We start from the raw sequence: 27,366 nt of genomic DNA, 5'->3' as shown, positions 1-27,366 counted from the left end.
CGATCCTTATAAAGATAACCAAAGGTTACATAATTGAGAATGTCTTCGACTATAATTTTTGGAAGACACAGATTTTATTCACATGGTAGCTATTTCTCTGCTAAAATCAAGGAACTAATACAGTCCCATTAGTTTAGGGGAACTGCTTTCTGTTTTTTCTGGTTTTCAAGTTTGGTATGAAGTAAAAGTGGATGAACCAATTGAAAAAGACTGATGATATGGCCCTTAGCACCTCACTTGTTCTGTTGATTAACCTGTTGATGTGCCATGGTTTGTGGTCTATTCCTCATAACAGAGTTCACTCAAATATAGATATGTGATATTGTTGATTGTAGATCAGAAAGGCTTAAATACTAGGAGATGGCAAAGTTAATGATCTATTATAAAAATGATGGAGGTGGACTGTGGTCTCACTCAGCTTGAAGGCCAGTTGCCACTTCTGGAGGTTGAGGGCAGCGATGCCTGCAAACACAGCAAGTGCACACATGTCATGTTTGCAAACAAATGAAATTAGATGAGGCATATGTCATTTCTCATTATATTATTTTCATGATCTATTCAGGAAATTAGATTGCAGCCATGCTTAAATCATCTTGTTTGTTCCAAGTATTCCTAATATAAAATTATTTATACCTTACTTAATTCTTCAAAGGATTTTGGTGGAATTTTAATAAATATAAAATAGTAAAACTAAGTATAAAAAGATTAGAAACCATTTAGGGAAAGAGAAAGAGTGATTTAACCAGGAAGTTGGGAGACAATGGTGAGATGAGTGCTCATCTCATAGGGTTGTTATGAGGATTAAACAAGGTAATTTGTGGAAAGCAATTCATACATTGTCCTGGACACAGGTGCACAGAAAATATTAACCTCCTTTACACAATTACTTTTTGTAGGCAGTGGGTAGCCACTGAAGCTTTTTAAGAGAGGCAATGAAATGGGCAGAATTATACTTGAGGAAAATTGCAGCTTCAGAGATAACAGAAACAGAAACTTGAAGTTTAAAAAAAATTACATTTGAGCTGGGAATACTTTTGGGTCCCAAGGAATACCCCACTTAATAGGCTTAATATAAGCCTATACATATAGCCTCTCATATACAAAGCTTTGAACCCAAGCAGATCATTTCCTTTCAAACACTGTAGTCCTGGCTTTTGAGACAATTTTTTTTTTCCTGAGTCAAATGACCTCATATTTTCAGATTTACACTTGGGAGTTCTCTTAGGATTCATTATAAACTTCTTGGGGGCTGAAATTGTCATTACTTTTATTCCCATAGAACTGGGACAAAAAGCAAGGTAATTGTGTGAATTTATTCTGAGTAGTTAGTTTTCCTTAACAAGCTAGAAGAATTTATAAGCATTGTGGTATGTAGAACAAGATCTGCTTAAAGCAGAGAGTACTCCTATGTTAAGAAAAATGACATTTCCTTTAAAATAATGTAAATGGTAATGATTATTCCCTCAAGGGAGTCTTTTTGGAAGATGTGAACTTCAGTGCAGATATCATTACAAAAAACATTTTTGGATCTGTTTTCATTTTTTGGAGAGAGGACTCCAAAAGGTAAGGTAATTAAGAGGCTGGACTCTGGTGCTCTAGGTTCACTGGGGTTTGAATCCATCTTCTCTGGTAGTCATGTGGTCTTCACAGATTAGTCTGTTTTCTTATCTATCAATTGGGAATATAAATGGTACCTACCTTATAAATACATTAAAAGTTTCAAAATTTGGGGGCACCTGGGTGGCTCAGTCAGGTAAGCATATGACTCTTGATCTCAGCTCAGGTCTTGATTTCAGGGTCATGAGTTCAAGCCCTACATTGGGCTCCACAGTGGGTGTGGAACCTACTTAAAAAAAATTAAAATTTGTTAACATCTAAAGTCTTGCCTCTCAGACAGATATAAAATGAATATCTGTCAAAGATTTTATTTAACTATTTATTTTTAAAGATTTTATTTATTTATTTGATATATACATAGAGAGCAAGGACTCGTGCACAAGCAGGGAGAGCAGCAGGCAGAGGGAGAGGGGGAAGTAGCTCCCCTGCAGAGCATGGAGCCTGACATGGGGCTCAATCCTCATGGGGTGCCATCCTGGCACCATGACCTGAGCCAAAGGCAGATGCTTAACTGACTGAGCCACACAGGCACCCCTTAACTCACTATATAATGAAAGAAGCAGGAAAATGTTAAAATCAGTTCAAGTGAGGATTTGACTTTATACTCTGTAGGACAAAATTCACCTGCATTGCCATGGACAGGAATTATTTGCATACCACAGTCAGGAAAATTCACATTAACATCAGTTTTCTATAAATTAGCTTCTACCTCTATAGAGTTGTACAATAGTCCATTGAAAGACATGGGTGCACGTCCTACATACATCAAACGTCTCATTGACAGAATATCCAGTAATGCCTTTTGCTCATTCCAAAAATCTCAAGTTTTTCACTTCATAAAGTTGCTGTGAAGATTTACAAGTTTATTCTACTTAAGGCATAGAATAGACTGACTCATAGTAAATACTTGATCAACATTACTGCTTTCAGAAACTGTAGTACATTCCTTTGAATACTCTTTTAACCTTAAAAAATGAAAACAGTTATTTTACCAGCAAAAATGGGCTTACTCAGGAATAACAGAGAATTGCAATTTGGGAACATTCAAGCTATGGTAAAACCATAGGCATATCCAACAAAGAAAGGAGAGGAATCTTATATTATGGAGAGGGAGAAAGCTGGGAGTGGTTGTTTTGAAAAAAAGTCTATTAAAGAAAAGTAAGAATTTAGAGTGATGACAGTTTCTCATTTGCTGAGTTACAGAGGTAGAAGAGTTCTTGTAGGAGATGCAATGTACAACTTTCCCTATTGGGACTTGGAGTCGATGATTCTTTCCTGTTGGGGACTCTTCTGTTGGTGTCTGTATTTGATGTTGCATGGTACTGCTCACTCTTCTGGCTTCCCAACTCCAGGGAGGTCTTACTTTATTAATTTTTGCAACACTCAGGAATTGTTTTTCAGCCAGGGAAAGGATGTTCAAGTTTTTAGAAACAGCTACAGTATTTGAAGCCAAGCTGTAAATAAAGGATACTGATTTTGCTTTTTAAAAAATAAAGTTGTTTTGACAAGTGAGAGTTTTTCAGAGCTAGTTTATTAGATACATTAAAAAAATCAATTCTCAGAGGATTCTGGGAAGATGGTAGAGTAGGAAGCACCAGGAATTTGTCTCTCTGCCTAGACAATAATTACACTGACAGACTCTGTCTTTTGTAACTATTTTGTAACTCTGGAGTCTGTTGAAGGCTTACAACTTCTAGGGGGAAGACTAGGATGTTAAATTAAAGTTAGTTTTGGTCAGTTTCAGCTCTTATCTAAATAGCAGCTACTCATCCTTCACTCCTAGTCATGTGGTAGGCAGCTGTACAAGTGTTTCTGGAGCAGCTTGCACTTAGCTTATGGGAGCTAGGGTGGGTAAAAAGGACCCTGTCCTCTAAATATAGGGGTTCTGTGCTCTTATTGCTGCTTGGTGCTTCTGCTTCAATGCAGCCGTTATTGAACCTCCCTCATTGTTGCAAGCCCCTTTCCCTCTGGTTGAGGTGACTTCCAAGGGATTTAAAAGGCTGGTACCTTTTCTTTCTGCTTTTATTTTTTATTTTTTTTCCCTATTCAGGAGCCTAATTAAAGACTAGGACATTAAAAAATAATTGCATATGCAGGGAAAATTAGAAAGTGACTGTGCATACCTCTGGGAAAAGCTCAGAAAAGACCTGAGATGACATTAAGTTTATACCTCAGGCTGCTCCTTGGCACTGAGACAGCCTACAACAAACAAAAAGCCAAAACCAATACACACAAATAACAAAAAACCAGCAAATATTGGGGAAAATGGAGTGTCTGATTTGGTTTGAACCAAATTATTAGTTTCAAAGGTCCAGTGTTCAACAGAAAGTCACAAGATATATAAGGAAACAGGAAAGTATGACCTATTCTTTTTTTTTCTTTCAAGATTTTATTTATGTATTTGTTAGAGAAAGAGAGAGAGAGAGAGAGAGAGAGAGCACAAGTGGGGAGAGTGGCAGGTAGAGGGAGAGGGAGAAGTAGGACTTGATCCCAGGACTCTGGGATCATAACCTGAGCCAAAGGCAAGATGCTTAACCAACTGAGCCACCCAGGTGCCCCAAGTATGATCTATTCAAAAGAAAAAATAAATCAATAGAAATTACTGAAAAAGACATAGTAGTAATCTGGATTTTAAAACTGTCTTAAAGGTGCTCAAAGAACTAACAGAAGGTGTGCAGAAAATCAAGAAAATGATCTGTGAACAGCATGGAAATATCAAAGATACAAAAACTTAAAAAGAAACCAAAAAGAAACTCGAGCTGAAAAATTCAATAACCAAAATGAAAAATTAACTGGCCAATTCAAAGGCAGATTTGAACAGCAGAAGAAAGATTCTATGAACTGAAGATAGGTCAATGTAAATTACTGAGGCTGAAGAACAGAAAAAAAAAAAAATTGAAAAGCGATCAAGGGATCCCTGGGTGGCGCAGCGGTTTGGCGCCTGCCTTTGGCCCAGGGCGCGATCCTGGAGACCCGGGATCGAATCCCACATCGGGCTCCCAGTGCATGGAGCCTCCTTCTCCCTCTGCCTGTGTCTCTGCCTCGCAATCTGTGTGACTATCACAAAAAAAAAAAAAAAAAAAAAAAAAGGAAAGCGATCAAAACCTAAGTGACCTATGGGACATGACACCATCAAGAGGACCAATGTATGCGTCATGGGAGTCCCAGAAAGAAAAGAGACACAGAAATGGACAGAGAGAACATTTGAAGAAATAATGGCTGAAAACTTCCCAAATTTGATAAAAGACATGAATATAAATATCCAAGGAGGTCAACAAACTTCAAGTGAGATGAACTCTTATCCACATTAAGATTCATTATAATCAAATTTTCAAAAGCCAAAGACAGAGAATCTTGAGAGCTGCAAAAGAGAAGTGAATTATCACATAACAAGGGATTTTCCATAAGATTATGAGTAGATTTCTCATTAGAAACTTTGGAGGCCAGAAGACAGTGGGTCAATATATTCAAAGTGCTAAAAGGAAAAAAAAAAAAAACTGTCAACCAAGAATCCTATACCCAACAAAATTGTTTTTCAGAAGTGAGAAAGAAATTATGACACTCCCAGATAAATAAAAGCTAAAGAAGTCTGTGACTGTAATCTGCTCTGCAAGAAATGCTGAAGGGAGTCCAGCAAGGTAAAATGAAAAGACACTAGGCAATAAATCAAAACCATATGAAGAGATAAAAATCTAATAAAGATAGATTTATGGGCAATTATAAAAGCTAGTATTATTGCAACTGTGTCTTTTGTTTTCTACATGATTTGAGAGACATGTATTTTAAGGAAAAAAACCTCAATTTTATAGTGTCAAAGCTAGTCTTACTATAACTTTGGTTTGTAACTACAAATCTTGCTTTCTACATAATTTAAGAAACAAAATGAACTTAGATGAATAATGAGTTTATGTTTTTAGGAACACATCAACAACTGAAAGAGGTGGGATGGAGTTGCAAATAAGCAAACTTTTTATGTTACTGAAGTTAAGCTGCTATGAATTAAAATTAGAGTGTTATAACTTTAGGATATTAAATGTAATCCACATGGTGATCACAAAGTAGCTATAGAGTATACAGAAAAGGAAATAATAAAAGAGTTTAAACATTTCACTGCAAAAAAAAATCAACTCAATACAAAGGAAGAACAGAAATGCAGGAAATAAAGGACAAAATGGCTATAGGGCATATGGAAAACAGAGAGCACAATGACAGAATTAAGTCTCTCCTAATTAGTAAGTACTTTAAGTTTATACATAGATTAAATTCTTCAAACAAAAGATTGGCAGAGTGGATAAAAACACATGATCCAACTATCTGCTGTCCACAGGAAGCTCACTTGGGGTCCAAGGACACAAACAGGTTGAAAGGATAAGAATGGGAAACAGTATTCCATGTAAATAGTAACCAAAGGAAAGCATGGGTGGCTATGCTAGTATCATACAAAATAGACTTTAAATCAAAAAAAGTTTAGAAGAGAGAAAGAACATTATATATAAGCAAAAGGTTTAACACAGCAAGAACATATAGTAATTATAAATATTCACCATCAAAAACATATGAAGCAAAAACTGATAGAATTGAAGGGAGAAACAGACTGTTTTACAGTGACTGAAGACTTCAATATCCACTCCTCACAACAATGAATGGAACAAATAGAAGTTAAGTAAGGAAACAGAAGACTGAAACAACACAATAAAGCAACTGGATTAACAGACGTATAGAGAACACTCTACCCAACAGCAGCATATACCCTCTCAAATGCACATGGATCATTTTCCAGGATAGACTACATTATAGGCCACAAATGAAGTCTCAACAGATTTAAAAAGATAGATATAATACAAGGCATTTTCTCTGACCACAATAGGATAAAGTTAGAAATCCATAAAAAAGCTGAAAAGTCATAAAACTGTGTAAGTTTTTCTTTTTTTTTTAAAAACCAATGGCTCAAAAAAAGAAATCACAAAGGAAATTAGAGAACAGATACAAATGAAAATGAAAACACAACATACCAAAACTTGTGAGATGTAGCACGAGTAGTGCTGATGGGAAAATTTATAGCCATGTTTTATATTAAAAAATAAGAAAAATCTCAAATCAACAACCTAACTTTACAACTTTGGAGACTAGGAAAAGAAGAACAAACTAAACCCAAAACTAGTAAAAGGAAGGAAATAGTAAGGATTGGAGAGAGATAAATGAAATATAGAGTAGAAAAACAACAGAGGAAATCAATAAAGCCAAAAGCTGGTTTTTCAAGAAAAAAATATACAAAATTGACAAACCTTTGCCTAGACTTAAAAAAAAAAAGAAGACTCAGATTACTAAAATCATAAATAAAAGTGGGGGACATTATTACTGATTCTAGAGAAATAAAAGGATTATAAAAAAGTACATAAACAGTTGTACATCAAAATTGGATAACCCATATGAAATGGATATACACTTAGAAACACAGAACCTATCAAGACTAAATCACAAAAAAAATGGAAAATCTGAACAGACTTATAACTAGTAAGGTGACTGAATATGTAATAAAAAAATGTTTTACCCCCAAAAAGCCCTGAACTTGATGGCGTCACTGGTGAATCCTACCAAACAATTGAAGAAGTGATACCAATCCTTATCAAAGTTTTTCAAAATATGGAAAGGGAGAGAACACTTCCTTACTCATTCAAAAAGGCCGGTATAACTCTGATACCAAAGCCAGACAAAGACACTACAAGAAAAATACAGACCAATACCCCTTATGAACACCAATGCAGAAAAGGATTATACACAATGCCCAAGTGGGATTTATTCCTGGGATGCAAGGATGGGCCAATATACAAACTTGATTAATTTAATATGCCACATCAACAAAATGAAGGAAAAAAACTCCCACAAGATCATTTCAGTTGATGTAGAAAATGCATTTTATTTATTTATTTATTTATTTATTTATTTATTTATTTATTTATGAATGATAGTCACACACAGAGAGAGAGAGAGAGGCAGAGACACAGGCAGAAGGAGAAGCAGGCCCCATGCACCGGGAATCCCACGTGGGAACCCGACGTGGGATTCGATCCCGGGTCTCCAGGATCGCGCCAAAGGCAGGCGCTAAACCGCTGCGCCACCCAGGGATCCCTGTAGAAAAAGCATTTGACAAAATTCAACACCCTTTCACGATAAAAACACTCAATAAAATAGGAAGAGAAGTAAACCACCTCCGCATAATAAGAGCCACAGCAAACACCATACTCAATGGTGAAAGGCTGAAAACTTTTCCTTTAAGATCAGGAGTTAGACAAGGACACCTGCTCCTACCACTTGTATTTAACACAGTACGGAAGTTCTGGTCAGAGGAATTGGGCAAGAAAAAGAAAGAAAAGGTGGCCAAATTGGAAAGGAAGAAATCAAATTATCTCTGCTTGCACATGATATAATCTTATACATAGAAAACTTTAGACTTCACAAGAGAGCTGTTAGAACTAATACATAAATGTAGTGAAGTAGCAAGATACAAAGTCAAACACCCAAAAACCAGTTCCATTTCTATACACAAACAATGAGAAGTTATAAAGATGGTTCCAATTACAACACCATCAGAAAGAAGAAAATACTTAGGAATTACCAAGGAGGTGAAAGCTTTGTACAATGAAAACTACATAGTATTGCTGTAAGAAATTAAAACCATAAGTAAATGAAAACACAATCCATGTTCATGGACTAGAAGACAATATTGTTAAAATGTCAATACTACCTAAAGTGATCTAACGATTCAGTGCAACCTCTATCGAGATGTCAACATTTTTTACAAAAATAGAAAAAAAAATCCTAAAACCTATATCTAATCTCAAGAAAACCCTGAATAACCAAAACAGTCTTGAAACAGAACAAAACTGAAGGATTCACATTTCTTGATGATAAACTTACTGTGAAGTTACAGTATTCAAAATATTGTGATGGCTAGGTTGTCAAGACCATACAATGGGAAAAGGACAATCCTTTCAACGAATGATGTGTGTGTGGAATGGGGTGGGGAGAAACTGGATATCCACAGCAAAAAAAAAAAAAAAAAAAAGGTTGAACCCTTACCTAACACCATATATAAAAATTAACTCAAAATAAATCAAAGACCTGAATGAAAGACCTAAAACAATAAAGCTCTGAGAAGAAAACATACAACAAAGGCTTCATGACATTGGGTTTCATGATATTTTGTTGGTTATGACACCAAAGGCACAAGTAACAAAAGAAAAAAAATTTATAAATTGGACTTCATGAAAATGTAAAAATTGTATGCATCAAAAGACACTATTTACAGAGTAAAAAGGCAACCCACAGAATGGGAGAAAATGTTTTCAAATTATATATCTGATAATGGGTTCATATCTAGAATGTATAGAGCACTCCTACAACTCAACAACAAAAAACCCCAACAATTAAAAAATAGGTAAAGAACTTGAATAGACATTTTTCCAAAAAAACAAAAACAAAAAAACAACAACAAAAAAAAAACAGGAATGGTCAGAAAGCACATGAAAAGATGCTCTACATCACCAATAATTTGGGAAATGCAAATCAAAACTAGGAGATACCACCTCACACATATCTGAATGGCCATTATAAAACAAAAGTAGAAAATAGTGTGAGGATGTAGAGAAACTGGAAACTGGTACTCTTCTGCACTGTTGGTGGAAACATAAAATGGTACAGTTGCTGTGGATAACAGTAGACAGTTCCAAAATGTTAAACAGAATTAGCATAGGATCTGGCAATTCCACTTATGGCTATATAGAATTGAAAGAAGGGTCTCAAAGAGATATTTGTACATCCACGTTGATAGTATTATTCTTAATAGCTGAAATGCGGAGGCAACTATGTTCAATGATGGATGAATAAACAAATGTGGTCTATACATATACAATGAGATTATTTTTTGCCTCAAAAAAGAAAGAAATCCTGACACATAGTACAACATGGACAAACCTCAAGGATACAATATAAGTGAAATAAGCTGGTCACAATAAGAGAAATACTGTCTGATTCTACTTATATTAAGTACTTAAGAGTAGTCAAAACCATAAAGATGGAAGGAGAATGGTGGTTTTCAGGAGCTTTGGAGGGCAGTTAAAGGGGAGAGACTGTTAAGTAGGTCTAGAGTTCCAGTTTTACAAGATGAGAAGTTATGGAGATGGATGGTGCACAATGTCAATGTCTTTAATACACTGAAAGGTACACTTAGAAATGGTTAAGATGGTTAACTTTATGTGTACTTTGTCACAGTATATAAAAAAATCAATGCTTGAAGAATTTGAAATGTTTGGAATTTTAGCTTCCCATGAAAAATTAAAGAAATTAAGAATTGATATCTAATGTGTCTGCTTGACAATTTGCTCTGAAAGCTCTATGGTTGGCCCCTGTACATCACAGAAAGAAGTTTGATGCATACGAGGATGACACTAAAGTCACATTGTCTGCCGGAGCCTGAGCACAGAATAAATACAGCTGACCTTGTTGTAAGGTCACAGCTGAATCATGATTGCTGTGACTGGAAAAACCCAGAAACAGAGCTGCAGTGCTTCTCAGGAATAGCCATTTTGCTAGCAACAAGCTTATGATGAAATATGATGCAATTATTTGAAAATAACAAACATCCATCATGCTTCCACGATGAGTTTTTATCAATAGAACAAAATACCACAAACTGGAAGAGCTGAAGTCAATGTCACACTAAGCTACTTCATTTCTTTTACTACTTGGTTTTGAAATTGAACTTCCCCTTTATCCTAAAATGACTGATCTAGTCTTCTTTTAAAGAGGTGGCCCAGGAAATGGAGCATTCACTCTGTGACCTTTGCAGAGAACTTTAACTCTTCTGTGTGGGCTGGCATGTACACAACAGGAGCTGGTGGCAACGTAAAGCTCCACCACTCACAGTGTGGTTCCAGGGTAAGGATCAACTGAACAGCCTGGGAGCTCCTCAGAAACAGGTTGCTGGGCCCCATCCCAGTATTCCTGAATCAGAATCAGCCTCCTAACAGATCTCTGGGAAGTCAGTGTTCATTATCAAGGCTCTTGAGGCACTGTTCTGGTAGCAGCATAATAACTCACATCCCTCTCCAGGCGGCTCGCAAGGGGGGAGAACAGGAGGGAGATCATGTTAAGTGTGAATAGGAGGGAGTTGTGGGTTCTAGTCGCAGACTTCCCACTAAACCTCCACTTCTCACTTATTACTCCTAGCCCTGCCCTCTTCTCAAGACTGTTAGGAGGACCAAACCCTGCATGATCTGGGCCGACTGCCTCTCAGACCCTACCATGCAACACTTTTGCCCACTGTTTCATGACTGCAGGCAGAGCTGGTTTCTGCTTCAGGGCCTCTGTATAAGCTGTCTTCTCTGTCTGGAACAACCTTCCTTTTGATCTGTGTGTCTGGCTACTTGGTATTAAGATCTTGGCCCAATTCACTGAGTTAGGTGAGAACCTCTCAATCCCCCAATCTAGTTACTCTTCGGTGAGTCACCCTGTTCCAATTCTCGGCAGAGCACATATCCCATGTGAATAGGGACAGTGATGGTCTTATTCTGGGTTGGGCCTCAGTCTTGAACTGTGCCTGGCACCCTATATGCTCAATGCATATTTGTTTTATAAGTAGCTGAAGAGGTTAAAAACACTGGATAAAATAAAGCACTGCATGAAATATAAAATGCTTTTATTAACAAATAAAACCCTCCTGGCTTTCACTTAGTGATTTCTCTTGGACAGGAGAACCATATTGATTACTCTAACAGCCTGAAAAATACAAGTGAAAATCTGCTGCCCTCTCATTAGCAAGAAAGACTGGAATGCAGATTCCTTTTTATCAGGAAAGGAAGATGATTCATTTACTGTCTCTACATCCTTCCTCCAGTTATCACTGTGATGCTCTCTGCCCATGTTAATTTCATTCACTTCCTCTGAGAAAGGAGAGCTAAAAACAGAAACGCTGCTACTGAGGTCACAAGATAGGATAGGTGATGTTGCTGTTAGCAGATCCCTGGCCAAGAACGGCCAGATGGTCTGGAGGCTGGGTTGGCAAAGCTGCCTGGGATTCAGGGAAGGCTGCAGGTTAGCAGCAGGAAGCACATACTTCATTAGGTTACAAACTGAGAACTGGCCAGAGGGTCCTTCTGGCACAAAACTGAAACTCAGCAATGGTTTCTTGGTTTAGTTGTGATTCTCAGTTAATCAGGGCAAATTGGTTTAAAGTCCAATACTAGCCTTAGGTTAGTTCACACAATCCAGGGAGATAACCTAGAAAATATTTCATCTTCTGTTTTTCTAATGCATATTTATGCATTTCTTATTAGGGAAGTGAAAGGACTGTCCAGTCACTCTCAGGGCAGGGCTAACTACTATCCCCTCATCATAGGCAGCAATGCTGTTTTATGAACTGTGGTTGCTTCACTTTCCTTAGCTCAAGAAATACCACAAAGGGAAAAGGCACAGAGGGAGTCTCCAAGGGCTTGCCCAGCATGTGGGATCGACAGAGCAATAGCTCCATCTGCCGACTGTGGCTAACACAGCAGTCAGGATGGGTGACAAGTTAGCAATCATGCCTGGAGCTCCTTCTCAGCGCCCCAGTGATTCACCCCACTGCTGAGTCTGTTGTCCTTAGGCACAAAGTGGTCAGAAGTTCCTAAACATTTGAAGGTTCTGTGCTGTCACTATGAATTTATCTTTTTATTTTATTATTTTTATTTTATTTATTTTTTAAAAGATTTTATTTATTTATGATAGACATAGAGAGAGAGGCAGAGACACAGGCAGAGAGAGAGGCAGGCTCCATGCTGGGAGCCCGACGCGGGACTCGATGCCGGGACTATAGGATTGCACCCTGGGCCAAAGGCAGATGCTAAACCACTGAGCCACCCAGGGATCCCCCTATCTTTTTATTTTAAATCAGCTGAACTGCTCCAGAAGCGACCAGGGGTGCAATGGTTTTGTATCGGATCAAGTGCTGCGAGCCTTCTTCCAAGTCAATCACATAGTCCCTGAAAAAGGAGGAAAAAATGTATGCAGAGCTGAGCTGGTGCCCCCAGTGGATGAACATTTCCCACCATCAAGGTCACAAGTCACTCACCTTTGCTCATCTGTTTCTGGTTCTACCAGTATGTTTTCCTGTCGTTCTTTCACTCTCAGAAACACGTATGAATCCAGATCTGGTTTGGGAACTGCTAGAAAGATGATAATACTTAGCCAACAAGATCAACATAGGGAAGTTGCTGGGGCTCACTGTACTGAGTACTAAGGGACCCCTGATGTGACAGCATTTTGTGGGGAGGGTGACTTGAGGAAAGATCTGGGTCCTTATAGAAACAGCACACTTCCTATTCAGGGTCTCACACAGCAACAGCTCATCCAACGGATGCTGAGTACATAAAATATGCACATTGTGTAAGATACAAGCAAGCATGACCCTAGTCACTCTGTGGGGCTACCGGTAGCATCTGAGAAAGTGTCACACTGGTGGCACAGTCACTCTGGGAAGTGAGGAGAAAGAAGTCAATGCAGACTTAATGAGGGAGTGAGCCAGGGAGTAACAGGAAGGGCCAAGCAGAAATATGCATGACGTTCTGGGAGGACAAAAGTGCATAAATCTAGTGAGAAAATATTTTTATATAAAGCAGTAGTAGGAGAGCATAAGAAAGATTGGGTCACATGGGGATAGTCTTGAGAGTCAGACAACTGAATATAGGTTTTCTCTGTAAATGATCCTTCACTGGTTGATTCCAGGGTGAGAGGCTGCTCATCTTCTATCACTAGCCAACACTGCATGTGAGGAGGTGCCCAGAGCTGGGCTGCTCTACAGCTCTTCATTTCTTGGAGCCCTGTGTACCCAGAGGACTCCATCAACCGTAGGTTCTGAGAAGCTACTGGATAACTCTCAGTTCTAAGAGCCTAACTCATTCATATTGCCCTTTATTCCCTCATCCACAGGTTGGGGGTGGGGAGGGAGTAGAATTCAGGGTAATAGGCTCCAAAGGTCTAAGGGGTTCAGGGTTTGGGGCCTGCCACAGAGACTCCAACTTCACAGGATCTGCTGACCCGGCTGGGCAGTTACTGATTTTAGGAAACCCAGCTGAGATTTCAACATGCCTTCCCCCATTCCGCCAGCGGGGTATACACTGCTTCAGAGGCCTGAAGGGGATGCAGGGCACCTGGTCTAATTAAGCAAGACTGATTTCACTGGGGCAGGCTGATGGCCTCTGCGATCTTCCAATTCCAGGGGCCTGGCACCAGTCCTTGGAAGGGATTTGAGACAAGTGACATGTTTTAGGAGGTGTCTACCAGCATCAACTAGAATCCAGTTAGATTCAGTTTTAGGAATTTAGATTCCTGATGTCCATGCCTGCTTCAATCAGCCAGATGCACTAGCACTGGGCCATGTTTAGGGGATGCGGTCCTTGCTTCATTCCTATTTTTCCAAGGTGTAGACAACAGTGGCAGACCAGGGCCAGGCCTTTTGTTTCCCTCAGGCAGGTTCACCAAAACAACCAGTTCAGAGTTCCATAAGTCTGCTAGGGGCTTGCCTTGTCCCTGGTGTTGTAGACTGCACTGTGTCCCCCTCCTCACAATGCATATGCTGATGTGCTCACCTGCAGTACTTCAGAATGGAGATGTACTTGAAGATAGGGCCTTTAAGGAAGTAACTAAGTTGAAATGAGACTATTAGGGTAGGGTCTGGTCCAATCTGACTGGTGTCCTTATAAAGAAAAGTACACATGCAGAGGGGCAACCATGGGAGAGGCCCCAGAGGAAGCCAACCCTGCCAGCACTCTGGTCAGACTTCTGGCCTCCAGAAAAATCAATGTATGCTCTGCAGTACTTCATTACAGCAGCCTGAACTGACTGACACACCCGGGGAGCTATGTCTCCACCTGTCCTGTTCTAATGCTTCTACTGGCCACAGGGGTCACAGTGCAGCCCCCAGCACAGGCCAGGTGGGAGATGAATTCCCAGGGCTCAGTTGTACTGGACTTGTGGCCTCAGCACATTACATTTAGGTTGTGAACAAGGTGGAACCCAGTCCCCAAAACTGTTTGATTTGGTCTGGCAACTTTGCCTGATGAGATCCTGCTGGGATCCAGCAAGCTGTGAAGGCCTGAGGGGCATGGACTTTAACCTGTGTGTCAATGGTCCCCCACTGGTCCATCCAAGGTTAAGAGTGACTACCATCCAGGACTCCCTTTCCTCAGCTCAGCAGAGTGGTAAGGGGGCATTGCCAGGTGAGCACAAAGGTGGCTTTGGCAGTGCCCCCTCCCCCACTTTCCCTTCCTCCTCCTGCTCAGCCTGAACCCCTTTCCCGTGAGGCGCCCTGGACAATAAAAATATTGGGAACCCTTCCTCTAGGAAGCTGGGAAGTGACTGAAAATCACTGAAGATTTCTTAGCCTCCTATTTAACCCCTTCTGGATAGGTAGGCAGTCCCTGCATGGGCTGGAATCCATGAGGAAAAGCATGCTAGCCCCTGGAGAACAGAGACCTTTGCCTCCTCAATGCTCAAAAGGGCCTAGCCCAGTGTGGATGCCAGAACATACCAGCTGAAGGAATGAATGCCTGCAGATGTGAATGAATCTGCATTTTTAATGCTAGTCATAAGAATTTCAACCTAAAGACCACAAAAATAATGCTGAAAAGGCTACCCTTATATCTTCTCTTAATTATTTTTTTTAATGATTTTTTTGAAAAGACTTTATTTATTTGAGAGAGAAAGAGCATGAGTGGCAGGGAGTTGGGGCGGGGGCAGAGAGAGAAGTTAACTCCCCGCTGAGCAGGGAGCCCAACGTGGGGCTCAATCCCAGGACCCCAGGATCATGACGTGAGCCCAAGGCAGACACTTAACGGAGTGAACCACCCAGGTGCCTCAATGACTTTTTTTTTTGTCTGTTTTCAAACCACAACACTTCCTCTCTTCTTTTTTCTGTTCATCTACATACTTATTTTTTCAGGCTTGAGAGTAAAGAGGAAGACCTTATTCTAAGGCACCCGAAGATATGTCTGAAAAGGGAGTGCTCCGCTCACCTGACCTCAGGAGGTCCACCACCTGTAAATTAGGAGGCATATGCTTTAAGGCAACATTCTTGAGGTAGGTCTCTGTGTTAGCCATGTATCTGAAAGAGAGGAATTCAAATTGCTGCGACCACACAACTGGCAGGAGCCACCAGGTTGTCAGACACATGACGGCGGCCCAGCCATCAGTTTCACAGAGACAACCACCAACACCCATACTCACGAGCCAGGGAAAGAAAGCCATCTCTATGCATCCTGCTTACTCACTGTTTGGCAAAGATCAGCTCCTCTGGAGAAAGACTAGACAGCTCCCCCTCACGGGGTGTTTTCTCCTTTTCAAGGATATGAGGGAAAAACTTCTCTATCTGAGGATAAATAAAAATCATCGTGTAAATGTGTCAGGATTTGAGAGTCAAATATACTAGTTTCCTGAAATAGGTTGAGGTTAAACTAGAATTGATTTAAAAAATGACAAGTCTTCATAGTCAAGACCTTTTCTAGACTTTCAAGATTTCAAGAAGGCAGGTTTCAAGGAATTCAGAGCAAACATAAGAGCTATAAAAAGGAAGACCATTTAAAAAGGATGAAAAGCTTTCATAAAAGAAAATCTGAATATACACCTGTAAATGGTATGTATGAGGGAGAAAAGGGCATATCATCTAACATTTCTAGTCAACTGCATTGGTTGTTCTTCTATGAGACGAACCATGTACAGAAGCTGGAAAGACACAAATAGAGGGAAGAGTGACTCTTAATTATAAGAATATAACCAGCAAGGACGAAGCCCACAGTGAGGGGAGGCTTGGAAAAAAATGGTAAGAACTCTAGGAAAACACAAAACAAAACAAAACAAAAAAGCTAAAAGTTAAAGATATATGGTCAGGAACTGCATATGGATTAGCACACTGCTCAAGTCAGTGCTGTTAGGCTTCTCTGTGGAGGGAAGTGCAAGCAGAAAAATGACAATGGGAAGGAGGATCTGAGGCCAGGACAAAGGAGCACTTATCTGTTTAAAGGAGTTTAAGTCTCTTGCCTTGGATCAGTTATATTCTGCTCATATACGGAGTTTCAGCGCATAAGGCCTTCTGTGCTAGAGTCTGTAAATGGCTGTGGCCCTCCATCACTTAGTGCTCTGCAGACACAGGTAGTCTCATGATCTTAGGATCACGTGCTCAGATGAGGTAAGAAATACTGGAGATGGGCCAATTTCCCAATTTTCAAAAATACAAAGAAGGTGGGGAAACCTTAAAATACAGATTAGTGTCCTCCACATTGGTATGTGGCATTATATTGGAACAGGTCACTTAAGAGATGGTTTGTGAACTCAAAGAAAATTCAGTGGTTAACACAAAGAGGATTTATTCAACTTAAGAAGAAAAAAAGTGAGTGCCCTGGTAGTTGAGGATGGGGAAAGGCATATTTTTTACATCTCTATTTTTTCAAAACACACGACACCATTGTTATGACATCCTTGGGGGCAAGCTGTAAAGCCGGGGCTGTGACAGCATAGAAAGGGAGAGCAAGAAGCAATTGTAACAAACAACACCGATTCAACACAGAGATGTCAACCTGTAGGGAAGTCTCTGGTGGAATACTCTATTGCTGGCCCAGTCTTGTTAATGAATCAGATAAGATCTTATCAACATACTTACCAAACCTGACATAAAGTGAAGACATAGAATGTTGAGATAGCTAATATATTAAATGACAAGATCAGGATCCAGAGAACAGGGAAATGACCCAATTTAATAAGATAAAGTACAAGAGGGATAAGTACTAAGTGATATACTTATGGGTTGAAAAATCAAACCATTCAAATACAGGCTAGTCACAGGATGGGAAAATAGTAACTCAGAAACTTCAAAGAGGTTAAACTTCATGGCAAGTGCAGAATGAATGGGTGATATGTCTGTGTAATATGGAAGTAATCCTCCTATTTTTCACAAGTGACCAAACTACAACTGGAATATCATACTCAGTCGTAGGTGGTATGATTTAAGGATACCCAGGAACTGGAACCTTTGTCAGAACCAGAACCAGTGAGTAAATGGAAATACATAATTGAAATGTTTGGCTGAGAGCACTCTCATGTAGGAGAAAGGATGTATTCATTTTGTAGTAACTAAGGGAACAAGTGGAACCAAATGAGAAGAGGCTTCAAGGAGGTAAGAACTTCCCAAGGTTAAAATAGACATCATACAGAGAAAGAATGTTTTGTGATTTCATTTTTGTAAGTTAGATAGCCTCAGAACTATAGCTGAATATTAAGTCATCATGGTCAATTTGACACCTGCTATATGATGGGTACAAAGAAATTTCTGAAACTAATTCTCTGCTGGTCAGTATTCCCTAGTCAACCATGCAAAGGACTCTGCCATACAGCACTGCCATGCTGTAATTCCAGGGGGCACCTTTCACAAAGCAGATTAATAGACTACAAATGTGTCCCCAGACATGTGCAACACATGTTCCAGCTAGGCTTCTCCAGAATAATCTTTTGCCCTCCTTACTCTTTAGCTACCCTAATACTGGGCTTCATGGCATCTTCATGCCCTGGACTCTCCTAGGCAGGCTCCAGCCCAACTTCTCCCCAGGATGCTCCATCTATATTACAAACACATTGCCTTAATGCCTACAGATATCTCCATGTCAAACCTTCATAAGCCGACACCGCAAGTAGCTGCTAAGGACATAGCGGATCCTCTCCATCTCCATTCGATGGATACTGACTTTCAGATCCCCCTTCTTGGCTCTTCTGAGATTTTCTTCCTATTAAAAGAGAAAATGAAGTATATTCAGACTGAGAACCTTTTTCATTTAATCTGCAGAACTGCATAGGGACTATAATCACTGGCAAGTTTGAGGACTCAAAGACTACATTTAGGTCAAAGGAGAACCAAACAACTCCTAAGAGTTCTGATTTTCTTACACAAATAATATAAGACTACAGTCTCATAAAAAGTTCAAACAATACTCATTTACTTTTAGAAAACAATCATCTGAATAGAATCTGAATATGGTCAGTGAGAAAGGCGTAGCACTCAAATCCAATTGTAAAGGAGATTATAGCAGACAAAAGAAATGTCTAAAGGCAGTGTTAAATCACCAGTTGAGACTGCAAAATACCAATGCTTTAAAGCTAGTCTGAAGCTGATAATGCCTTAAGACCCGCTCATCTAAGCCAAGTGTCTCTGGAGGCCAGGCAGGCAAGTGATCTGAGAAGGGTGGGTAGGCAAGGACCATGGGGAATGGACAGCATATGAAAGCGGGTGGCCCTGACCCTGCTCTGGTCACCTGTTCTCATACATAAACGTGGGCCCAGTATTGACAGGGTTTTAGACTTTTCAGGGGAAGCTGACATCCAGACATTCACAAGAACGTTTGTGCTTTATAAATGTAGGTAACTAATTCACTATTAGAAAAACCCATTAGGCTGGGCCAAATAAGACAGATTTAGCATCAGACTTCAACCTCTCGCTATGCTGACAAACCCTTTTAAAGTTCTCTTTGTAACTCTGAGATAAGCAACTCTTACCATGTGATCGAGCTGTTCCATGACGCATTCTACAATTTCAGACTTGCTTTCCAGCAGCTCAGGGGCAAACTTTTCATTCATCCAGGCCTAAAAAACAATGCCCCCACCGCCAAATATTCGTATCAGTATCACTCACAATGGAGCAAAATAACCATGTGAGTCCTATATATTCCAAGAAAATCACAGCTATTTCTGGCAAAGACAACTGTCTGCCTATGAATTGGAAGTAATCGAAATGCTTTGTAAACAAGCTATGTTTTTGATGGCTTTTCTATTTATTTTAGTGGGAAGGCTGTGCTTACAATCTTTTATCTAACCAATGTTGCAAAAAATCACTGTTCATGTCAAAAATGTCAGTTTGCCTCTGAAGTTCCCTAATATCATTTATTAAAAAAAAAAAAAAGTCGGTATGATGCCCACCAGTAAGAGCAACACCATCTGGTGTTCAAACAGTACCTTTAACCAAATAGCATCAACACTTTCCTCCTCCTTCCTGCGCTACTTCCCACCAGGGGGGGCCAGCCAGCATCCTTCTATTTTGAGGGACCAGGTGACCTAACCCTACACATCTCATTGGGGAAGCTTAGAGCACTTTACAAAAATTCTTTCATTCATCATTATAATATCTGAGAGGAAATGGATACAGTTATCCTTATCTTAATTATTAATGAGAAAACACGTTATTTACTAACCACTTAAGAGTACAAAGGATCACAATATAAAAGGATATTCATCTATTAAACAATTTTGGAACAAAAGGTTAAATCCTTAGTTTATGACTCTGCCCCAGATGTTTGGTACATTTCAGCAATAACCGCGGCTTAGAGAACTGAAATATCCACAGGTGATTGAGGAAAACTAATCCTATCTTTCAATTACAGGAAATTTAGTTTCAGCATAGTTCAGAATTATATGCTAATCACACTCACTTTATTCCTTTCTTTCTGCATATCCAATTCTCATCATGAAGACACATTACTAAACACTGGGTACTCCTGCTACCATACAAATTTTTTTTTTTTTTTTTCCACATGCTCAAGCTCCTGTAATAGTGCTATAAAAGTTAACCAGAAAGAGTCTGTATTTTCAAGGAACATTATGAATGAGAAAAGACCGAATTGTCACAGAGGACTTATAAAAGCAGGAGATTTTCTTTTTAACTGATTTTATTAAATACTGCATTGGTACGGAAATTATGAAATATAACATGAATAGAGATATAAACACCTGTGTGCACATAACTTCATTAACAAGTATTATTATTTTAAAAGTCCCTGTGTCTTCCTCCCTCTTCAAAGGTAATCATTAGCCTGACCTCAGTATTTAATTTTCTGTAGTTTCACTACATTTGTTTGTATCTCTACATAAGGATTCCCAATGATTTCAAGGAAAATGATAACACTTGTTGGGTACAATAGGGGTAAAATGGGGGTAGATTTGAAGGGGATTTCTTACTGACATTATGAAATTATTTTTATAAAAATATTTAAAACATTAACAGAAATTTTATATTAGTATAAAATTGTCAAATAAAATGATTTCAAAATATTTAGTGAGAAACTTGCATTTAAATCCATGGTCTTTTTTTAAATAATCAGGTTCTATGTTTGAAATAGCTACATTTGATTCCTGATCAAAATTTTAATGACAATCTGTTCATTATGGGCTAAACTGTGTTCCTCTCCACTCTCAATTCATGTGTTTAAGTCCTAACTCCTAACATCTCAGAATGTGCCTGCATTTGGAAACAGGGTCTTTAAAGAGGTAATAAAGTTAAAATGAATTAGGTGGGCTTTAATTCTGTGACTAAGAGAATCTAAGAGGAGGAAATTTGAAAACAGACACATATGGAAGACCATGTGAAGACATATGGAGAAGATGGCCATCTATAAGCCCAGGAGAGAGGCCTGAGAAGAAATCTCTGGTGTCAGCACCTTGATTTCAGACTCCTGGCCTCCAGCATTGAGAAAATACACATCTGTTGTTTAATCTACCCAGTCTGTGATGCTTTGTTTTACAGCCTTAGCAAATTAATACAATCATTAAAAATGAGGAACTTTGCACTGTAATAACTTTTAAATCTTTTTTTTTTTTTCCCCCAACAGGCATTCATGAGTATCCTATATATGCTCCTGGAGCTGTGTTTTTCAGTGGCCTGGTGAGGTTTCTCTGTAGGCCATGCTATGCAGCCTACAAGTCTGTGTCCAGGTACAGCAGCTGTCCAGGTGGTAGACCAACTCTTTGGCTGCACTCAGGGCACTGCAATGGAGCTTTGGGCCAGAGATGTAACTCATGCTCACCCACTGCTAAGCTGAGGTTGAGCTGCCGTCCAAGGAGCCCCTCGTACCCACAAGAGGGAACCAGCCTGGGGGCTCTGGCTGTCCCAGAGGGTAGATGGTCAATACTGTGATACAGTATAGCATACCAGTGTGTGCCATGAACTCTGCCTCAAACAATTTTGCAAGTGTCTGAGGTTAACCTAAATGGTTTCTTCAAAAACGTATTTTTTATTGTTCCACACTATGTTCTTGAGTCAACCATGTTGTTGCAGGAGCTATCTTTCACTTATTTTATTGCTGCTTTTTTTCTCCCATTGTGCATATAGATAACTTTTATTCATTCTATTGTTGATGGATATTTAGGTTATTTTCAGTTTTTAATCATTGCAAGCAATACTATGAACATTTTGTGATGTCTCCTGGAAGTTTTCTCTAGGGTAAGTACCTGGGAGTAGAATGACTGGGACACAAGATATGTGTGCCTTCAACTTGACAAGACAATAACAAGTTATTTTCCAAAGTGCACCAATTCACCAAAGTAAACAAGTATGCAAATACTCCACAAACCTTTATACTGTTTTATTTACTGTTTTATTTACATGTTGCATTATATTGTTCATCTTCTTCATTTCTAATCTGATGGGTATGAAGTAGCATCTCCTAAGGATTTAAATTTTTATGTTACTGATTACTAAAAAGATCAAACATCTTTTCCATATGACTACTGACCACCTTGGTTTCCAATTCTGAAAGATGCCAGGGGCATCCCGGGTGGCTCAGCGGTTTAGCGCCGCCTTCAGCCCAGGGCCTGATTCTGGAGACCTGGGATAGAGTCCCACGTCGGGCTCCCTGCATGGAGCCTGCTTCTCCCTCTGCTTGTGTCTCTGCCTCTCTCTCTCTCTGTGTCTCTCATGAATAAATAAATAAAATCTTAAAAAAAAAAAGAAAGATGCCTTCATTTTTTCTATTGGATAGTTTTTGAAGTCTGTTTATATACTGTGGATACTAATACTGCACATATTTTCTGCCTGTTTTGCAGCATGTCTTTTTATTGTCATGAAAGTGTAAAAACAAAAGTTCTCAATTTTACTGTAGAACTTTGTGTTTTTGGATTTTTGTTTCACGAATCCTTTAATAATAAGGCAGGGGCTCTTTCACTAGGCGGGCAGATTTTAAAGGTGTCTGTGAATCTCCTGAAATTATATGCATAATTTCTGGATGTGTGTGTATCCATATATTATTCTGCGAAACAGGGCCAGTTTTCACCAGATTTTCAGAAAGGTCTGTGATATAAAAATAAATGAAGAATTACTCTTATACAGTAAGGATTATCTTCCTTTTGTCACTCATGATTACAACACATGGTAGAAAATAGTCAAGAATATTAAAATAATTCCAGGAAGGGACTGTTAAAGAGAGAAGACAACAGGTGTAGTAGATTAAGAGCACATATTCTGGAGTCAAAGAGACTTGGTTCATATTAGGCAGTAATAGTTGCCTCACTGGGTGGGTAGTTGTATGGATTATCACTACTCACAGCTAACTGAGTACTCATCATGTGTCAAACAATATGCTAAGCATTTCACATATATTATCTCATTTAATCCTCAGAACGGCTCTGTGAAATAACTGCTATTATTAATGCTTACCTGCTCCAGCTTTTCAATGAGCTCTGCAGGAGTTAGGACCACCTCTTCACTATCTGCATCAGAGTCCTGTCCTGTGTGGTCCAGTTCCTCTGTCATCTTCTCTGAAACCAGGTACCTAATGAAAATAAGAACCAATACCTTGCAGTGCAGTTTCTATTTATTTGCAAGAATAGGCAACTGTATATCTAAAATTGGTGTTGCAGAGGCTCACTGGCAGTAGCGCCAGTCAGTTCACAGGCTTTGATTCTTTTCAACTCTTCCTTCAAACCTTAGGTCAGGGATCAGTTTCTCCAAGAGGTCACCTCTTAAAAGTATTTCCACATATGCCTGGAACTGAGCGTCTGTCACACCACATAGTAACTGTCTTCCTGGTGGAAGTGCTTTCCTTAGGGACCGTGATCACTTCAGTTCAAATATGCATCAGCATCTGCTTTGTTCCAGCACTGTAAGTCCTAGGACCTAATCACCTGCGCACTCCCCGGGCTCTAGCACAGTGCTGAGCAGGCACTTACACTCGTTGCAAGAACTCATCAACCCGGAGGCACAGGGCCCAGCACCACCAGACCAGAGATCATCCCAGATGCTAAGACGGTAGGTGGCAGGGACCGGAGGACGTCCTCGGAGTACCGGGGAAGCTGAGCGGACTCCCCCAGCTCCTCTCCCGCCTGGGCGCCCCGGGCACAGGCAGCCCTCCCCCCCAGCACACACAGACACACACGCCGCCAGACGTCCCGCTCGGATGCTCACCTGGGCACGAGGGCGGCAGAGGCGCACCCCAAGGGGCAGGCGGCTAGTCTGGGAAGGGTGAGGAAGCACCTGAGCTTTGGGAGCAGCACCCGGCCGCGGAACAACCTCCCCCACGGCTCTCCCGGATGTGCCGACCCTCGACGGCTCCGCTCCCGCGCTCTTCTCACAAGGTTTCCGCCCCCCATACGTCACCGCGCTCGGGCGGCGTTGACCAATCACAGCGCGGGGGCGGGGACTCGGCTCGCCGCGGCCCGATCACCCCGCGGCCCCACGCAGGGAGTTGGCCCCGCCCCCTGGGCCGGCTGCGGGAGGCGCGGGCACGGCGGGCAGCAGCCGGGACGGCCGGGAGGGGGCGCCTCGGCACCGCGGCTGCGGGGAGCGGACGGCAGAGCTGGCCAGTTCCGCCTCGTGGGTCCTCGCTCTTGTGGGCCTGCGGGTCCCTGCGTCCTCGCCGGGGCTTCTGCTGTGGCAGCTGTGTGCGGGTCTGAGCACCTTAGGCCAGCGGTTCTGAGAGCGTGGTTCCAGCCCAGCAGCATCGGTGCCCCGAACCCGCGAGAAATGCAGATTCTCAGGCCCCACCCAGACCCGCTTAGTCAGCAATCTGGGGGCGTTGGGACGGGCTCTCCCCTGGTGATTCTGATGCCGGTGAGCTTGCAGAGCACCGCTTTAGGCTGTGCTTCCCCCCGGCTGCTTCACTTTGCAGATTAGACCTTGACGGTGCTGCTGGGCCTTCTCCCCTTAATGTAGGACAAGCATCTATCTATCTATCTATCTATCTATCTATCTATCTATCTATCCATCCTAACTCCTGCAGAGCTCATTGAAAGCCTGGAACAGGTAAGCATTAGTAATAACGGTTTTTTAAAAAAAGATTTTATTTACTTATTCATGAGAGATACAGAGACAGGCAGAGAGAGAAGCAGGCTCCATGCACCGGCAGCCCGACGTGGGACTCGATCCCGGGTCTCCAGGATCACGTCCTGGGCTGAAGGCGGCGCTGAACCTCTGAGCCACCCGGGCTGCCCTAACGGTTCTTTCACAGAGCCATTGCAAGGATTAAATGAGATAATCTATGTAAAATGCTTAGCATATTGTCTGATACCAGTTTTTTTTCTCAGAATTGTGGGTGCTTTCTCTGTTTTCTGTGCAAAGTACCACATGTGGCTTCCCTAAAGTGTCTCTTCCCCATCAGTCTGCAGACTCTTCTCCTTGTGATGTTTCCTATGCGATACTCATTGATTTGAATAGGAAGTTTGGCTAATTGACAGGTTGATAGTACCTGCCTGATTGCAGTCATGTTTTGAAAATAGAATATCCTGAGTGGTAGCATAGGCACGTTCACAAAGGGCCGTGGGAGCTGGGGGACATCGAGGAGGGATTCCAAAAGGGACAATTTCGTTTGAGCTCAACTTGCAGAGTGAGTTTTTGGTGACAAATGGATGGCCCTTTCAAGGACCGTTTCAATTCTGTGTTTCAGTGGTTTTGTAATCCCAAGGTTTTCACACTTGTGGCAGATTGTGTTTTCCAAAGACAGCTGCTCTGGTATAGATCTCATCCCACGGACTCTTCTTGCAATATGATGCTGACACTCCTCCATCAAGGGGGATGGTCTGTGTTGTTGCCTCTGGGAAGACCTCCCGACACTGCTATAGAAGCGTAAAGATGGCTGGAAATCAAGATGGTCACACCAGTGCCTCAGCAAGGCTTGACTTCAAACTGAAGACATTTTTCTCTTCCTAATTCTCAAAGTCCCCTCCTCCCTTTCACTTGTTTTTCTGTACAATCCTTTGTTCCGTGTCAATATTGACATCTTGTTGATCTCAATGTACACTTAGTAACAGGACTGGGATGGCCAGTGCCAGCACTAGTCTTGAGACCAGCTTGAAGACAGACTGGAACGCGGCCGGCAGCAAGTACCAGATTCCTGCTGAAACCATCCAGATCGTGTATTTTCTTTTTCTATCTATCTTTTTTTAAAAGGATTTTATTTATTTATTTGACAGAGAGCTAGCAAGAGAGTACAAGCAGGCAGAGGAAGAGGGAGAAGCAGACTCCCCGAGAAACAGGGAGCTGGATGCAGAGCTCGATCCCAGGACCCTGAGATCATGACCTAAGCCAAAAGAAGATGCTTAACCAACAGAGCCACCCAGGCACCCCAGATCCTGTATTTTCTTATAAAACTCCTCAGCCTTTTCCTGGGAGTGGGTGGGCAGTCCTGGAGGCATTAGCCTGCCTCCTTTGCCTGGCAAAGTAATAAACTATCTTCCTTCTTTATGCCCAGACTCTGTCTTCGTGTTACATACTTTGTCTGGAGAACACAGAGGTTGGTTTTCTTTCTTTTTTTTTTTAAGATTTTATTTATTTATTCATGAGAGACACACAGAGAGAGAGAGAGAGAGGCAGGCTCCATGCAGGGAGCCTGGTCTGGGACTCGATCCCGGGTGTCCAAGATCATGCCCTGGGCCGCAGGCAGGAGCTAAACCGCTGAGCCACCCAGGGATCCCAGAGGTTGGTTTTCTTTTCTTTTTTAAATTTATTTATTTATTTATTTATTTATTTATTTATTTATTTATGATAGTCACACACACAGAGAGAGAGAGAGGCAGAGACAGGCAGAGGGAGAAGCAGGCTCCATGCACCGGGAGCCCGACGTGGGATTCGATCCCGGGTCTCCAGGATTGCACCCTGGGCCAAAGGCAGGCGCCAAACCGCTGCGCCACCCAGGGATCCCCCAGAGGTTGGTTTTCAATAGCACTTTGTAATCGCCTTGATCAGGAGAATGTAGCAGAAGTGATTTTATATAATTCCTGGAGTTAAGTCATAAAAGGTGGTGCAGCTTCCACCTAACTCTCTTGAGCTACGTCCTTTGGGAGCAGTGAGCTGCTATGTAAGAAGTTTGGCTATCCTGCAGCTGCCATGCTGAAAGGTCCATATGGAAAGGTCACATGGAGATAGAGGGTCATGCCTTAGGAGCCCCAACAGCCCCATATTCTCTCCAGATGTCTGAGTTGAGTGAGCCTACAGATGATTCAAGCTCTCAGGCTGTGAGCAATCCCTGCTAACATGGAGAGAGCAGAGATGAGCTGTCCCTGCAGAACTCTGCCTGGATTGCAGATTTGTGAGCAAAATATTGTTTTAAACCCCTAAATTTTGGGATGTCTGGGTGGATCAGTGGCTGAGCATCTGCCTTTGGCTCAGGGCGTGATCCTGGGGTCCTGGATCAAGGACTCCCTGTGGGGAGCCTGCTTCTCCCTCTGCCTGTGTCTCTGCTTTTCTCTCTGTGTCTCTCATGAATAAATAAATAAAGTCTTAAAAAAAAAAGCCCCTAAGTTTAGCAGCGTTGTGCAGTAATAGATGATCAGAACATCAGATGATTGGAGCATCAGTTGTTGAGCACAATCCCATTCTTCCATAATCTTCATTCCTAGATAGCTCTTCAGTGGTTGCTATTAATATTCCTTAAGTGTTACAGATTTGAGTCCAAGCACTGGTAATTTTTCCAC

The 27,366-nt window shown here is 41.1% G+C and overlaps 1 protein-coding gene and 1 long non-coding RNA gene across 4 annotated transcripts; one reads left to right on the top strand and one right to left on the bottom strand.

The window, feature by feature from the left end:
• Positions 1–11,297: 11,297 nt before the first annotated feature.
• Positions 11,298–24,055, bottom strand: GINS4 (GINS complex subunit 4). 3 transcript variants are annotated; one of them, XM_077849315.1, is made up of 8 exons: positions 23,864–24,054; positions 23,117–23,231; positions 19,189–19,275; positions 18,309–18,422; positions 15,921–16,018; positions 15,666–15,754; positions 12,725–12,818; positions 11,298–12,635 (listed from the first exon to the last, which is right to left on the bottom strand). In XM_077849315.1, exons 1-8 carry the CDS (start codon positions 24,046–24,048, stop codon positions 12,539–12,541), a joined length of 879 nt encoding a protein of 292 aa, XP_077705441.1. In that variant the 5' UTR covers positions 24,049–24,054; the 3' UTR covers positions 11,298–12,538. The 3 variants fall into 3 exon arrangements, with proteins under 3 accessions (XP_077705441.1, XP_077705442.1, XP_077705443.1); XM_077849316.1 differs by having other exon boundaries at positions 12,725–12,815; XM_077849317.1 differs by lacking the exon at positions 19,189–19,275 and having other exon boundaries at positions 23,864–24,055.
• Positions 24,056–24,118: 63 nt separating this feature from the next.
• LOC144284602 (uncharacterized) lies at positions 24,119–26,143 on the top strand. Its single transcript, XR_013353070.1, has 2 exons — positions 24,119–24,700; positions 25,867–26,143. It is a non-coding gene; the product is annotated as an uncharacterized LOC144284602 (long non-coding RNA).
• Positions 26,144–27,366: the final 1,223 nt, after the last annotated feature.

The sequence above is a fragment of the Canis aureus genome, chromosome 15, assembly GCF_053574225.1.
Source record: "Canis aureus isolate CA01 chromosome 15, VMU_Caureus_v.1.0, whole genome shotgun sequence".
In the NCBI taxonomy this organism is placed as follows: Eukaryota; Metazoa; Chordata; class Mammalia; order Carnivora; family Canidae; genus Canis; species Canis aureus.
This window is presented reverse-complemented; position numbering and strand designations above follow the sequence as displayed.

Coding starts and splice junctions, on each gene's coding strand:
- GINS4 (XM_077849315.1), bottom strand. CDS start 24,048: ATGGGGGGCGGAAACCTTGTGAGAAGAGCGCGGGAGCGGAGCCGTCGA. Junction 23,232..23,863: donor TCTGCCGCCCTCGTGCCCAG/GTGAGCATCCGA, acceptor TATTTTCATTAG/GTACCTGGTTTCAGAGAAGA. Junction 15,755..15,920: donor GAGCTGATCTTTGCCAAACA/GTGAGTAAGCAG, acceptor CCTCTCTTTCAG/ATACATGGCTAACACAGAGA.